At 39.9% G+C, this 16,611-nt stretch overlaps 1 protein-coding gene across 10 annotated transcripts in view; it reads right to left on the minus strand.

The window, feature by feature from the left end:
- Window positions 1-16,611, minus strand: part of Rev1 (REV1, DNA directed polymerase) — a 77,136-nt gene that overhangs the window by 39,477 nt on the left and 21,048 nt on the right. For 9 of the 10 annotated variants that reach the window (XM_006496155.4, XM_006496154.4, XM_006496153.4 and 6 more), the window contains 3 exons: window positions 16,142-16,205; window positions 15,306-15,432; window positions 6,591-6,759 (listed from right to left, as the gene is read on the minus strand). In XM_006496155.4, coding sequence (XP_006496218.1) covers window positions 6,591-6,759; window positions 15,306-15,432; window positions 16,142-16,205 — 360 coding nt within the window. Of the gene's footprint in view, window positions 1-6,590; window positions 6,760-15,305; window positions 15,433-16,141; window positions 16,206-16,611 lie in introns of those variants that run through there. The other variant, XM_006496161.3, reaches the window with a different exon arrangement.

Below are 16,611 nucleotides of genomic sequence, written 5' to 3' on the forward strand. Positions count from 1 at the left end.
GAGCTTCAGGGAAATCCAAAGTTAACAGGCCATCTGTTTCCTACTGTATTTCTTCTCATCTGTTTTAATGGTCTTAACATACTATTAAATGCATTACAAGAAAAAACTAAAATTGAAGAATATAGGACAAAATAAAGAATGTATATTAAAATAACTAAATTACTTTTGTGTATATCAGAGTTCTAAGAGACAAGAGATTTTTGGTATGATCTCTAGCAGGCTGAAACATATTTAACCCCAAGCATTCGGTATCAAGACAAACATCTCAGTGAAGTAACTGTATACTTAATGTACACAGACTGCTCTTTAAAGGACTCCATGACTCTTGGGTGCCAAGGCTTTATGCCTATAATATTCACTTAGGTTTAGTGGCACACTTAGGGAATTCTAACAAAAGCAACACTCTAAACACCTTTAAAACTGCTCAAAGGAGCCGGGCATGGTGGCACACGCCTTTAATCCCAGCATTCGGGAGGCAGAGGCAGCCAGATTTCTGAGTTCGAGGCCAGCCTGATCTACAGAGTGAATTCCAGGACAGCCAGGGCTATACAGAGAAACCCTGTCTCGAAAAAACCAACCCCCCCGCCCCAAAAAAAAAAAACCAAAAAAGATTACTCAAAGGAAAAGAGATAAATCATTTATAGAAAAAAATCAGATATACCAGCTGTTAAATAACAAATATGTGCAACAAAAATCTCATTTAAATCTGCTGAAATCAACAAGTCCTATTATTTAACCAAAACTATTTTATACTGCAATAATGTAAGAGATTTTTACATATTAAATTTATGCTCCCACAAAAGACACATACCAAGGCTAGTTAAATGGTATAGATCAGATACACACAGTAATCAGAATATCTGAGTTCTGAATCTAGCTGTTTCTTAGACAAACGAGTGAGTTAATGACTTTATCTTCCCATCCAAAAATGAGGTCAACAGGCCATCTAAGTTACTGTGATGGTTTGTATATTCTTGGGCCAGAGTGTGACACCATTTGGAGGTGTGGTCTTGTTGGAATAGGTGTGACCTGGTTGGAGAAGGTGTGTCACTATGGGTGTGGGCTTAAGATCCTCACCCCAGCTGCCTGGAAGTCAGTCTTCCACTAGCAGCCTTTGGATGAAGACTTAGAACTCTCAGCTCTGCCTGTGCCATGCCTGCCTGGATACTGCCATGTTCCCACCTTGATGGTAATGGACTGAACCTCTGAACCTGTAAGCCAGGCCCAAGTAAATGTTGTTTTTTATAAGACTTGCCTTGGTCATGGTGTCTGTTCACAGCAGTAAAACCCTAACTAAGACAGAAGTTGGTACCAGGAGTGGGGTACTGCTGTGATAGGCCTGACCATGCTTTTATCTGAAAGAATGTGGATTTTTGGACTTTGGATTTGGAACTCAGTGGAATGCTTTAAATGGGGCTTAATGGGTCATCCTAGTAGGAATATGGCAGACTTCATTGCTGGGAGTAACTTGAACTGTGTTGACCTGGCCCAAGAGATTTCAAAGGAGAAGAATTTCAGTACGTGGCATAAAGACTGTTTTTGTGGTATTTTGGTGAAGAATGTGGCTACTTTTTGCCCTTGTCTGAAAAGTCTGCCTGAGGCTAAGGTGAAGAGACTTGGATTAATTGCATTAATTGCATTGACAAAGGAAGTTTCAAAAAAGCCCAGCAGAGACTTTGTTCTCTGGGTAAGTCTCACAAAGAGAAGTTTGAACAAGCATAGCAAGCTTAGAAAGGCCAAATATAAAATATACGGTTCGAGTATTAAAGGCATACGAGGAAGTGAAATGGAGCAAAATCCTGTGTTCTAGGAAATAACAGATTAAGGGAGTGGGACCTTGGGGCAAGATCCTACCCAGCTGAATTTAGATCCAGGCATGGTGGTACACACCTTTACTCCCAGGAGACAGGCGTGCTGATCTCTGCATTCAAGGCCAATCTACAGAGCAAGATTCAGGATAGCCAAGCTTAGGCAGTGAAGGATTTGGAAAACATAAAGCCAGTGATAATAGTACAAGGGGGTCATGTTCTAGTTCCTGCAAGCAGCAGAACTTGGCAGCTTCAGTCATGTGACTCTGGCTCTTGGTACAATTGATGCTGGTCAGCTGGAGATAAGACATTAGCAATGACTAAGAAGAGACCAGCATCATTGAGGTGAAATCTTCTGGGAGCACAAAGCAGCTGTGTTCCAGAGATAGCCAAGGTTGTACCTCATGCTGCAGCTGAACTTGGTAATGTGTAAGAGTCACCCAGGTGGTACTGGTTTTGAAGGCATGAAGGTGTCACGAAGAACAGCTGAGGCTTGGCACTGTGAGAGGTCATGGAAGGCCATTGGAGAAGGTATAGCCTCAGCTGTAGTTGATGACCCAGGACTGAAGGGGTCATGCAAAGGATTTGAGGTTTGGCACCATGAAGAGAGCCTATGAGAGGCTATTGGTGAAGCCTAGTTGGAGTGAACACCCCAGTGTATTGGAAATGTCAGTACCATGGGGTGATTACCAAGAACAGCAGCCATAGTGGAGTGGATCAACCTGAGCTTAGAGTGCTACAGAGGGCAGAGCTGGAGAAGTGATGCCAGTCCTTAGGAGGAGTCCAAAAGATCAAGTGGAATCCCAGACACTGAAACAAGAAGCTGTAACATTGAAATTGCCTTGGAGACTCAAAGATGTTAAAGATGCCAGAGCCATGGGATACATGCTGAGGAAAGCTGCTAACAGGGAGTGGAACTAGCCCAGGAGAAAGCAGTTTGTTGCAGTCAACAAAGATGAAAAAGGAATGGAGATCTGAAAGACTGCTTTGACATGAGGCATGGAGACACAGAGTTTGGAGTTTGCCCAGCTGGTTCCTGCCTTGCTTTGGAGATTACAGTTAATTAAGTTGGATGAATCTCGGAAGAGCCCTTGAACTTTGGACTTTTAACATTGTTGAGACTGCTATAGACTATGAGGACTTTGAAAGTTGGACTAAATGCATTTGAATTATGCTATGTTTAAGTATGGGCCCCATAGACTCATGTTTTTGTACAAGTCTATGAAGGCCAGGGAGTGGAATGTGATGGTTTGTATATTCTTGGATCATTTGGAGGTGTGGACTTGTTGGAATAGGTGTGACCTGGTTGGAGTAGGTGTGTCACTGTGGGTGTGGGCTTAAGATCCTCACCCCAGCTGCCTGGAAGTCAGTCTTTGACTGACAGCCTTTGGATAAAGACATAGAACTCTCAGCATTGCCTGTGCCATGTCTGCCTGGATGCTGCCATGCTCCCACCTTGATGGTAATGGACTGAACCTCTGAACCTGTAAACCAGCCCCAAGTAAATGTTGTTTTTTATAAGACTTGTCTTGGTCATGGTGTCTGCTCACAGCAGTAAAACCCTAAGACAGTTACATACATTCATTTAAAAGGATGATTGAGCATTATCTCTGAGCTTTACTAAAATCTTGTTTTAAAATGTGTCACATCTCACCTGCTTTACCTCTCATGGTATCTTCTTAGCTGAATTCAGGAAGAACTGGTAAAGAGGCAGTAACTGTAATCATGGAATCTAGCTGTCAGCAGGTAAGCCCTCTCCCCGGCTGCCTACTGTCAACTGTCCCTCAGACTTTCCAAATCAAAGTGTCATAAATTCAGATTCACACTCCAGCCATGGTCACTGACAGAACTGTCCGTGATGACATTCTTCTTCTCTGGAGTGAAGCTAACTTCGTACCCTGAGAGCTTCACGTGAGTCTTATAAGGAGACACAGGGCTAAAAGCCACATATTCATCCATAACAGAACACAGCATGAGAGAAGGCTTTAGAGGGATGGTGTAGGGACAGGCCTTCACATTTAATCCTTCAAAGTTTACAGATCTTTTATAGTCTGACAGATATGTCTGACTTTCTAGAAGTAATAAGACATTATTGAACTTTTAGAATTTATTGAGGTTTATAGAGTAAGTTAATTACAGTACTTCTTATACAGTACGCCTCTATAACACACCCACTATGCTTAGTCTGCACAAGTGATTTCTAGCTTTCATAAAACCACAACAGATACATTCACATCTGTCTTTCTTTATTTACTAATTCTGTTAGAGAGTAGGAGAGAGACTGTGTGTGTGCACGTGAGAACGGCTGGCAGCAGTCAGATTCTGACCTCTATTGTGAGGATCCACACTGACCAAACTTGGGTTCTCAGAGTCGTCAATGACCACCTTTCTCTACTGAGCCAACTCTTTGGAACCCACATTCTTTCACAAAAGAGGAAGTAAACATTTCAGGTAAATATATAGTTTCTAAATCCAAATTATATGGACAGAAAACTATTAAATTTGGACATGAACCCAAAGTTATCCCCAGAGTCCAAGGACCATCCTTTCTACTCTCAAGCTGCTTCTCATGTTTAACAATTTATGCCACTTCATTCACTATATAATGATGCATCAACTCCGTGGAGTATGTTCATGATTTCTGTTAAAATTAGTTAAGGCTATGATTACAGAAAAAAAGGATTTGGGGGATGGAGAGATGACTTATCAGTTAAAAACATGTACTAGTGTTGCAGAGGATCTCATGCCCTCTTCTGGCCTCCAGGGCACATGCATGTACATTTGATTTGTGTGGATGCATGCACACACAAGTAGAAAGCAATAACTGACTGCTGCAAGTTATTCTTTGACCTTTTTATGTGTGCTATGGCACATGTGCATGCATGCACACACACATACACACCTGACTTAGAAAGGTACTTTCTAGGTTTGTCTTATTAGCATCCCATTATACAATTTGACTGTGTTCTTACACTGAAATAGTATGTGTGTATGCAAACATTCATGTTGTGTGAGCAGGGGGCAGCCTCAGGTATCCAGCCCACACTTTCAATCTTCTTTGAGCCAAGGTCTCCTTATACACTGATGTGTACATAAAAATAGCTAGCCTTAGGGAGTCTCCATCCTCTGCCACCTATAGGAACATTAATTACAGATGTGTGCTGCAGATCTGGCATTTTATGGTTTTGAGATATATAAATAAAGATCTTCATATTCTGCAAACACATTACCTACCTACTGAGCAATGTTAAATTCCTCATACTACTTATTATAATTGATCCATGAATAAATTTATGATTTTAGTATTAATTCACCTATACTTACATGTATTTTTAAATTATATATATATATAGTGTATGTGTATATATATATATATGAATATGTATAAAATTTCAAATAATTAATCTTTTAAGTTTCAGTTTGTCACCAAAGTTCCAGAAGACCTTTTTTAAATTAGAAAATGATAAGTGAATTTGCTCACTAGTTACATTTTGTCATTTCCAAACTAATAAGAGATAAGAAAGTACGATCAAGCCAGGCATGGTGGCGCACGCCTTTAATCCTAGGACTTGGGAGGCAGAGGCAGGCAGATTTCTGAATTCGAGGCCAGCCTGGTCTACAGTGTGAGTTCCAGGACAGCCAAGGCTACAGAGAGAAACCCTGTCAAAAACCAAAAAAGAAAAAAAAAAAAAAAGAAAAGAAAGAAACAAAGTACAATCAACAAAAACTAATAGGATCCAAATGTGATAACTACCAGATAATTATCAGCATTCAAAAGACTGATGTAGGAGGATGGAGATGAGAACAACGCTAACCTGTGCTACTAAGACTGCCTTAAAAAACACAAAAATGAATTCATGTTTTGAGGGATGTGGTTTTATGTGCAACCTGTACAAGGCCTTAGGTTCTAGTTTTTGCTTTTAGTATTATTAAGACAAAACAAAGTAACAGTACTGCAAACTGTTCTCCTTTGATCCTACTCTCAGAAATTCAGGTCCATATTAGCTTGCTATATTATCATACCAAGGGGGTTTAAAAAGAGCCATATATTGCTTCCTTCACTTTCTATTTCTTTGATAAACGCCATCCCCAAAAGCAACGTGGAGAGTAAGGGGTTACTCCTTCACACAGCTTACAGGCCAGCAGGAAGTTATGCCAGGACTGGAACTTAAGACAAAAACATAGAGGCAGAACTTGAGGCAGATGGTGCTACTCATCTGCTTGCTTTCAAGAGGTAGCACAGTGTCTCAGCACACTAGACTGAGACATTCTAAAAATCACAAATCAAGAAGATGTTCCAGATTTGCCTATTGCCAATCGGATGAAGGGAATTTCTCAATTGAGGTTCCCTCTTCCCAAATAACTAACTTGTGAAAACTTAAAAACTGACCAGCATACACACATTATAAAAAAAGAAGCGATTCACTCTGTATAAAGCTTACTGTTCTATGTCTCCCAACAGAAGGAACACTCCATGAGGCAGGGCACGGCTTTAGTAACTGCGGTTTCCCAAGAACAAACTCCCCCACCAAGTACTGAGCACACGAATACTTGTCAAGTCCTACTGACTACTTCTTGCTGCTTGTCTGTATTATCTCCTCGGCTTTCTGGCAGCTGAAGTGGCAACATTATTAGCCACATTTCTGCATTTGAAATGGTTTCCAAAGCATACCATGTGTTGAGACTCAGTCAGCAGACACATGCTATTTGAAAGTAAGGCCAGTTTTGTAACAGAAATAAAAAAACACTGGAGTTTTTAAAGAACTTACTGGTTAAACTTACCTTTCCACAATCCATTCTGGTCGTATTACTTTTTCCCCCTTTAATTCTTTAATTTTGGCATTAGGAAGATTTGTAGCAATAATGTGTGTTGTTTTGGATCTAGAATAATACACATGGTATTGACCTCCATGCAACATCATTAGATTTCTCAATTCCTCCGCAGAAGGATCTGTAAAAATCAGTATTGAAACATTAACAGTTTAACGTACAAGGTAGCAGAATGTTAGGTTGTAATAATCCCTTAACTAGGACGACGTAAATAGAACAACACTAGTTCACGTTCTTCTTGGCCATGTTGCCATAAAACAAAGCTAGGAGACAGTAACAGAGTGATAAAGCTATCCTGCCTTGACACATTATTTTCTCCTGGCTGCAAGAGACCAAGACAAAACCATCTACTGCTAAATGACATCTAGCAGAGCAAGCAAGGACCTCAAACAAGAGCCAAATCTGAATAAGACAAATGCTTACAACTTTTGATCAGGAGCACCTTCCCAGCTGCTGCATTGTCTGCTATCAGGTTGAGCTGACCACAGACACTGCTGACAACTGAGGGCCTCAGCAAGGCTGGTAGCCCTGTGTCCTCTGACCTCACTCATCCCTAGCAACAACTTCCAAGCCAGCACCATTTCAAGGGGACACACACACACACACACAAATATACTTTTTTTTTTTAATACTCTCCTTTTTTTTTTTGGTTTATTTTGAGGTAAGGTTTCTCTGTGTAGCCCAGGCTATCCTCAAACTCATTGAGATCCACCTGCCTCTGCCTTCTGAGTGTTGGAATTAAAGGCATGCACCACCACTGCCCAACCTTAAAAATATTTTGAAAGTTATCAATTAACTAACATCAAAGGCAAAAACTATACCTACGCAAAAATATTAGACTAAGAAATATCATTTAAAATGTTCTTTCTTATTACGTATATGTACATGGTATGTATGAGTGCACGTTATATAGACCTAGTCTCTCTGAGCCTATCATCATCCTGAGTTAAGCTGTAACTATAGAAGGTCACCCTAGATGAGCCTGTTGGCTGCTGATGTTAGTTCACAGGAGTCCAGGAGAGTCATTGGATGCTCCTCTGAGTATCCAGAGGTGCTTCTCAACCAATTACATATAAATTCTGCCCCAAGTAGATAGAACTGGCCTCAGAGTTAGAGTACATAGGTTGGAAAGGCTAAGGGAGGAAGGGGCTCCCTCTACACAGCCATGGAAGTCATTATCCACACTGTATGCAGAGCTTCCAGTTTGGCTCCTGTAAGGTTATCCACATTTCTGCCTGAAACCCTTTACACACTGCTGTACAAGGAAGCCTAATAAAATTCATTCATTCTTTAGGGCAGTGGTTCTCAACCTGTGGGCTACAAACCCAATGGGTTGGGGAGGGTTAAATGATCCTTTCACAGGGGTCACCTTTGACAATCAGAAAACACAGATATTTACATTATGATTCAGAACAGCAGCAAAATAACAGTTATGAAGTACAACAAAAATAATTTTATTGTTGGGGTCACCATATCATAAGGACCTGTTATATTAAAGGGCTAGGGCATTAAGAGGGTTGACAATCACTGACTCAGAGGAAACTTTGGTGTATCATGGTACCTTCTGAGGGGGAAACATACTATACCTAATGTCTCCCACCGAGAGAAATTCTTTCAACAGCAAACATGCCATAGCATTTTACTTTTGAAGGTTAATAGGACAACTTTGTGAAGCTGGTTCTCTTTCCACTTTTTTGTAGGTAGTGGTTTGAACTGTGGTCACCAGATTTGGGAAGTGAGCATCTTTACCCTGTGAGCCATCTCACTGGTCCCAAGCAATACGATCTTTTCAATTTTGTTTCATATTCTTAACTATAGAAAACATCTTAAATACCTGAAGATAAAAATTAATGTGGAGAGGGACAGAGAGAATATAGAATATGCCCCTGACATACTGGCAGAGTATGGATACAAAATGTTAAGTCAGAACAAACCTGGATTGAGAGCAATTCTCTTCTCCAAATTTTATTATCCCTATTACACATCAGAGCATCATCCCCAACAACAGCACATGCCTAATCAAGGCGAAGAACAGACTATCTCAAACATCTAGCAAACAAAGCTAACATCCCATGCTCCATTACTTACCTTCCTTGAATATATTAATTTAAGGAAATCAGAGGATGAAAAAGACAAGACTCTGAAAACCAACAAAATCCTTTCCTACAAATCACCACTGACATCTTAGTGAAGGTCCGTTTCTGAGATTCAGCAGTTACACAGATGACTTCAGCAGAATAAAAAATAGCACTCATTCTAACAAGAAATTTTTATAAGGTAGTGTGCCAAAATTAGTTCCTGAAATTTCAGACTCTACAGTTCTAAACAAGCAAATTATTCAGTGGATTTATGCAATAAAAGTTTTTCAAAACTAAATAGTATCAATTCTAAGCAGATTAATTTTACAATAGTCCTTGTATTGACATAAACACTTTCAAGTCAAAGTACCCCCTCCCACCCAAAAGGGTTTCTCTGTGTAGACCTAGCTGTCCTGAAACTTTTTCTGTACATCAGGCTGGCCTCCAGCTCACAGAGATCCACCTGCTCTTAAGGGCATACTCCACCATCACCCAGCAAAAGTACATTTCTTAAAATGTAATTTAATTTGCATGTATGAGTTTTGCTTGTATGTATGTTGGTGCATGCCCAGAAAAGGACTTTGGATCCCCTGGGACTGAGCTATGAACTACTGTAAGCTGCAACATGGGTACCAGGAATTTAACCTGAGTCCTCTGGAAAAGCAGTCGCATGTTCCTAACTGCTTAGCCATCTCTCTAGTCCCTCTACTGCATTGTTGTAGTCCATATACAGTATGTCCTACATCAAATGTATGGTAAAGAGAATTATAAAAAGACTGAACACATCTGATTGTTTTCCTATTACATTCTGTACTTACTTCTCTAATTCTCACAGCACTGTCATGAAGGAATATTATGCTTGTTTTACAGAAAAACAAAGATTAGAAAAAGTTAAGCTAATCTAAAGTCATACATATATAGTCAAAGACTCACAATTCAACATCAGGCTTATGTCTCAAGAAAATCGCACTTGATTAATAATTTTTTAAAAAAAGATTTTTTTCGGTGATTCTAGAAACTTGTATTTGCTCTATGGCAGCTCTGCCTCCAGCAGTGGGAATCTGTCTATTTTTGTCTCTGTCTCTGTCTCTGTCTCTGTCTCTCTCTCTCACACACACACACACAGGCAATGTGCTCCCTCAACAACAAGCTCCACCAGTTGTGTAAACTTGGGCTTTTACAGCAATAATCCTCAACAGTCTACCTGGCAACCTAGGATTAGGTGCCAATTTCCTTACGCCATTAAACAATGTTTTTTGTAACTTTTAAAAAAAACAATTGCTGTGTGTGTGTGTGTGTGTGTGTGTCTAGATGATACAAGAGTATCACTGCACACATGTAGCAGTCAGAGGCCTTTCCTATCACATGAGCTCCAGGAGTGAAAACTCAGGGCCATCAGGCTTGGTTGCAAGCACTGTAACCTGCTGAAACATTTCACCAGCATGTACGTGCGCACACATACGCTCTTAAATATATAATATACACAGCATGCTGGTATAAAGTATTTTCAGTAAAGGCTAGGGGGTGGTAGTTCAATGTGGAATGCCTGGCTCATACACATAAGGTCCTAGGTTGAATCTCCAGTACTGGTTCCCAAAATAAAGCAAGTATTTACTAAAAGAAAGGAAAGGTAAATTTTTCTGTCTTCAAAGATGGTAAAACTTGAAAACACTTTTTTTTTCCTTTCCTGTTAATAAACACTTATTGGGCTGGGCGATGGTGGTGCATGCTTTTAAACCAAGCATTCTAGTGACAGGGCAGCTGGGTCTCTTTGAGTTCGAGGCCAGCCAGGCTATGGAGAAACCCTAACTCAAAAAACCATACATACATACATACATACAAACAAACATACATACATACATACATACATACATATTGGTGTGTCCATTTTAACAGTATCAGCATATATATCAAGCTTAAATCAAACACCCACCTCTCTGGAGTGCAAAATAAAACTATTCTGAAGCCATAACCAAGTAAAAGTAACTTAGGAAAGGAAACTAGTTTCTAGTGGATCTTCTTTAGAACAAGCACTCTGAAGCTGCTATTATGAAAAGGCATTTCACTGGAGACCACAGGAAACTCAAACAAGGTTGATGGTCTGCCCTCACCTTATGTATGTCTACACATGTCTCTCATTTTCCCGCTTAACTCTGTGTAGGTATGATAATGGTCAGGGAGTATTTGTGTAAAAGCCTGTGGCATCTAACCTTTAGTTAGCTATAGCCCCTTTCAAGAAGACTAAAGGCAAAGTCATAATCCTGAATCCTGTAAAAATCCTCTAAGATGACTACCTGAAGAGATAATCATCTTAAAGGATGACTGTCCCTCTCAAGCAATGAGAGTCATATCTTACAGGACAATCTTGCAAGACCAGACTTGAGACAACAGTCAGCCAGAGCTGGCCTGGAACTTACTGTGTGCCCAGGCTAGCATGAAATTTCCTTTTCCTGATTGTATCAATTTTTCAACTCTAAATAGTATATGTATTGCAACAGGTGACTGAGCCTAGCCTGTTGAAACTCCAAGAGCCCAAAAAAGGGCAAAAATTACAACAATCTTGCTTCACTATTAGAATTTCAGTTGAACGTCTCAGTATTTTTAGTTCAACAAATTAATAGTCCTTAACAAAAACAACACACAGAGGCTCAACATCTCTGTCACAGACTAATGACAGGAACAAAGATTCATTTCAGGAGTAAAATGACACATTTTTATCAAGTCATATTTCTCTAATCCCATGTAGATTAACAACAAAAACAATGTAACCAATGAAACAACCAAGGCAGAAAGAATGTCAGTATCTCAAGGACAGCCTGGTCTACCCAATAAAATCCTGTCTCAAAACAGCAAGAAACAGTGTCCTAGCTAAGATTTTTGTAAACTTGACAAGCCAGAGCTATCTGGGGAAAGGACTCTTAATTGAGAAAATGCCTCTATAAGGCTGGCCTAAAGAAAGGTCTGTCAGACATCTTCCTGACTAATGACTGATAGGAGAGGCCCCAGATGACTGTGGATGCTGCCGCCCCTAGGAATGTGGTCCTGGATTGTATCAGAAAGCAAGCAATGCAAACCAGTGAACAGAGCTTCCGTTCCCTGCCTTGCCTTCTCTCAGTGATACGACAGTGTTGCCTGAAGGTGTTAGCAAAGTAAACCCCTGACCCTTAAGTTGCTTTTGATCATGGTGTTTTATTTACCACAGCAGCAGAAACCCTAACAGACACTTGTTATGCAGAAAGAATCTTTGGTTCAAACCACTCCCACCAGTACAGTATATTAAAAATGGGAATGTATTCTTAAGAGACACCCTCCAGGCATCAACTGCCTTTTCTTTTTCTTAGTCTCATATTTCTTCCTTTGTTATATAACTTACAGAGACACTAAGTTTTAGCAATCATAGTATAATGTAGTTTTGTAAAGGGGCAATCTTAAGACGACGTTTAGTTTTGTTCTACAGAAAAACTAGTCAAATTTACAGTATGTGCTAACTGCAATAAATAAAAGGAACAGAGAATGAGAAAAAAATGGTCATTTATATAAGCATATGACTGAAAATATTTTAACATACAAATACAAAATCATTTTTATCCATTTTAATGCAAATAATATTACACATAAATGTGTTAATGACTACTGATTATCAACTTCACTGGATTAAGGAGCACCTAAGGAATTAATGAAGCACATCTCTGGATTTGTCTATAATGGCCATTCCAGAGGCAACTAGAAAATGAGGGCTCTAATCGAATTAATAGAATGTATAGTGGGATGGGGCTATCTGGAGGAAGCAGGACATGTGGGCAAGTCTCTGGGGTGATGATATCTTGCCAAGCCTTTTGCCGTTTTCCATGATTCCTCTCTACCATGAAGTGAACAGTTCTTCGGTCACACGTTTCTGCTGTCACTATGCCCTCTGAAACTATGAGCTCAAACACATGCTTCCCTGTATCCTTAAGTTGTTTCTAATGGGTATTTTGTTACAGTGGCCCAAGAGAGTCTTAAGAGCCACACTCAAGTTGTGCTCTACAGAAGTCAGATAAACAAGTACAGGCCTACTACATGCAGTGAACAGAGAGAAAGCTGGAAAGGGCATCAAGGACTGGAGGGAGTCAGAGGATCTTTTAGGAATAACATTTTGAAAAGATGGAAAGGTAAAGAGTGGAAGCAAAAAACCAACAAATCAAAGGCTCTCTGGTCTACCAATTCACAAAAGACGCTCCCTGACAAAGAAAGGTAAAACTCAGGTTTCAAAGAAAATGTTTCTAGCAATGATGAGATATAATTCAATACTACATACAGACTGGCTTAGGAAAAATCTAATTTGATCTGCATCTTCATGGATAACTCCCAAATGCACTTATAGGAAAGGGGAATCATCAGAGACAAAGAACAGAAACAAAACTGCATAAGTATAAAAACAGAGTCATAAAATCTGAGTAAGCCTATTGACAAAGAATATAAAAATTCAGAGCAAAAGCCAAATAACACTAGCACACCTTTAATCAAAACTAAGCAAGCACCTGTCTATCCAACTCCTACAGGCTTCCTACGACATTCCCTCTGGGGCACAGCTAATTCACAGACCGTATTTGTTACAAAAGCCAACATTCTCTATCAACCACTGTATCTTTCAAACAGTTCCTAATACTCAAGGAAATCTAAAATATATTTGTTCAATCAACTCAAAGTAAAAAGAGAAAGAAGATTCACTGGCTAGAAAACATAGAAAAGATGTCAGTTCTACCAACTGATCTATGTTTAACACTATTTACCATCCAAGCCCTAAGCAAGGTTACTTTGTATACATAGAATTCTGGAATTAATTAGTTTGTATTGATAGGCCCAGACAGTCAAGCAAACTTCATTCAGAAGAAGCAAGGAGAGAACTCTAGGTAAGACTAACTGCAGGGGAACAATGATTTAAGGCTGAGGTACTGTTAAAGGGACAGACACAGAATCGAGGAGTCAGGGAGAACAGTGACAAACAACTATAACCCCAATATAGAGAAGCCGAGCAGCACGAGTTCAAGGCTAGCCTGAGCTATACAACAGGACTCTGCCTGAAATTTTTAAAAGGAGAGAACTCATAAAAGCACGCACTCAAACATGTGCCAATGGTTTCTAAAAAACCTTTATTCTTGTGTATGCTGGGGGAGGGGTGCACATGTGTGCAGCAGCCCAAGTGTAGAGCTCACAGGCCAGCTCTGTGGAGTTGGATCTCTCCTTCACCTTTACATGGGTCCCAGGGGTCAAACTCAATCTATCAGGCTTACACAGAAAGCACTTTTTACCCAGGACCCATCTTGCCAATCCCTAAATGATGTTTGCCTAATGTACAAAAGTAATTCAAGGGGAAACAGGCAATTCAACACAAAGCACTAGATCAAATGAAACCAAACCTCAAAATGGGCCACAAGACTATGAACTCTTACCAGAGGAGATCTAAAAACACAATTCATGAAATGTATTACCTACCCACTAAGGACTGCAGAGATGGAGGCTGCCTGGACAAATAAAGGTGCTTGCTGACAAGCCTGACAATCTGAATTCAATTCCTGCGACCCACTGGGTTAAATGAAGATAACCAATTCCTACAAACTGTTCTCCGACCTCCATGTAATGCACAATTTCCCAACCAACAAGTTTTTTAAATTTAAAAGTGGTTAAATTATTACTTATTCATTAAAATTATGTTTGGCCAAGGAAAACTAAAAGATAAAAACCAAAACATTTGAGAAATTATTAGCAAACCACAGGTACAACAGTAAAACTTAGATGACACTAGAGCAGTGGTTCTTAACCTTGCTAATGCTATATCCCTTTAATACACTTCCTTGTGTCGTGGCCACCTCCAACCATAAAATTATTTTCGTTGCTGCGTCATAACTATGATTTTGCTACTGCCATGCATCATTACATAAGTATCTGTTTTTCGTTGGACTTAGGCAACCCCTACATGGGTCGTGACGCTGAGCTGGGGATTTGGTGTTTCCGTGCTGCAGTAGCAGACTTGCTTGGTCCAGCAAGTCTGACTCTGCCCCCACTCCCCCTTTTAGTAATAGTAATGTCTATCTATTCCACTGTATGCTGAAATTAATTCACTTTTAGAATTCACAGGGTTTTATTGAGACTGTGGACTAAGGGGGCTTCTGAAGTAGGATTAAATACTCTTTGCATTATAACAATGGCCTCTGAGCCTTGGGGGCCTGGGAGTGGAATGTAGTGGTTTTGATGAGAATGTCTCCCATAGGCTCCAATCTCAACCCTGGTGGTGACTCTACAGGCCATACCTTGCTAGGACAGGCTCTGAGGCTAGTATGTAGACTAGCCTCAATTCCAGTTCACTCTCTCTTATTTCATGTTTGGGGCTTAACATGTGATCTCTCGGCTCCCTGCCATGATAGTCTCATCCCTCTGGAAGCACAAGTGAAAATAAACTCTTTCTTCCATGAATTGCCTTGGTCATGGAATTTTATTACAGCAAAAGTAAATACAGATGCTAAATAACTGGAAAAGATTTAAAAAAATATTTTCAATCCTAAAAAGTTCATGATAAAATTGGGCATCAAAAAAGTAAAAAGAACTCAACCTGTATATCCATTAACATAGATGGCAACTCCACTAAATATTGCAGACGCCGTCCCATCCTTCTGGTTAGCAGCATCTGTGCGGAACTGCTCCTCCAGCTTCTGGACCTTGGCAGCCATGTACCCGCCCTACGACCAAATGGAATGCCAGTGAACAACTGTGTCAGCTCCCCTGCCACACACTTTTAACTTAAAAACCCTGACAGATTTACAAATACAGTCTCACTTTTTTAACCTTAAAAATAATTAGGCTTGACTGTTTTATTATGTCTTCAAAATAAAGTTATAGATGACAACTACTGGTATACACTTTGCCCAAACAGCAAACCACTTGTTTTTACTGATTATTAAAATTGTATATGTTCACTATAATTGTTTTCAAAAAAACAGAGATATATAAAGAAAATCACAGCTGATGCAAGCCCACTCTCTAACACTTTGGGAGGGAAGCGATCTCGAGCCTTTCTGTCTCACGGGTGATACTCCCTTCCCCACTGCTTTCCTCAAGGCCTCGCTCCAGGGGACACACCAAGCTAAGCAATAACTGCAGTGTTGTGCTACACAGAAGACTAACTGACAACACCCTACTTACTGGATACTTACATATTTTTCCTATTTCTCACTATTATTACCAATCCTGAGATAAATTAAAATATATTAATTACTCTTAGAGGTAAAATACAGTTCAAGGGTTAGGGTTTATGGACAGTGTTATGGTTTTCAATGCATTATAAAAAGAGAAAGATAAATAATAAAGTCACATGTTATACCTTAAGCTATATGATAAACTAAAAAGAACAAAAATTATCTAGTCATTTAAGTATTCATTAAAACACACCCATTTTTCCCAGCCATCATTCTCCGTTCTCTTCCGCCATCCACCTCGCCTCATGGTGGAGCTTCTGTATGGAAAGAGAAAAAAAAGTCAATCTTATACCATAATGTACTCTTCATTGACATTCTATCAAGGAAAATGGGAAATTTGAGAATTCAACATTCAATGAACACAGACCAAAGTTCAATGCCAAGTAAACCTCATCAATGCAACACCATCCTCAGGTGCCTCTACCAGGGAAACTGTCCAGAGTGTGTGTGCACGCACGCGCGCGCGCGCGCGCACACACGCACGCGCGCACACACACACACACACACACACACACACACAGACGGCTAAGCCTCATGTTTAAACACTTTTCAACTGGGCATGAAGGACTGCGTGGGGAAGGATCCACACAACTCCTTAATAACACTTAACATTCACTTTGCATAAAACATCAATAAATCCAACTAACATAATCACACTTACTT

This window comes from Mus musculus, chromosome 1 (genome assembly GCF_000001635.26).
Source record: "Mus musculus strain C57BL/6J chromosome 1, GRCm38.p6 C57BL/6J".
Lineage (NCBI taxonomy): Eukaryota > Metazoa > Chordata > Mammalia > Rodentia > Muridae > Mus > Mus musculus.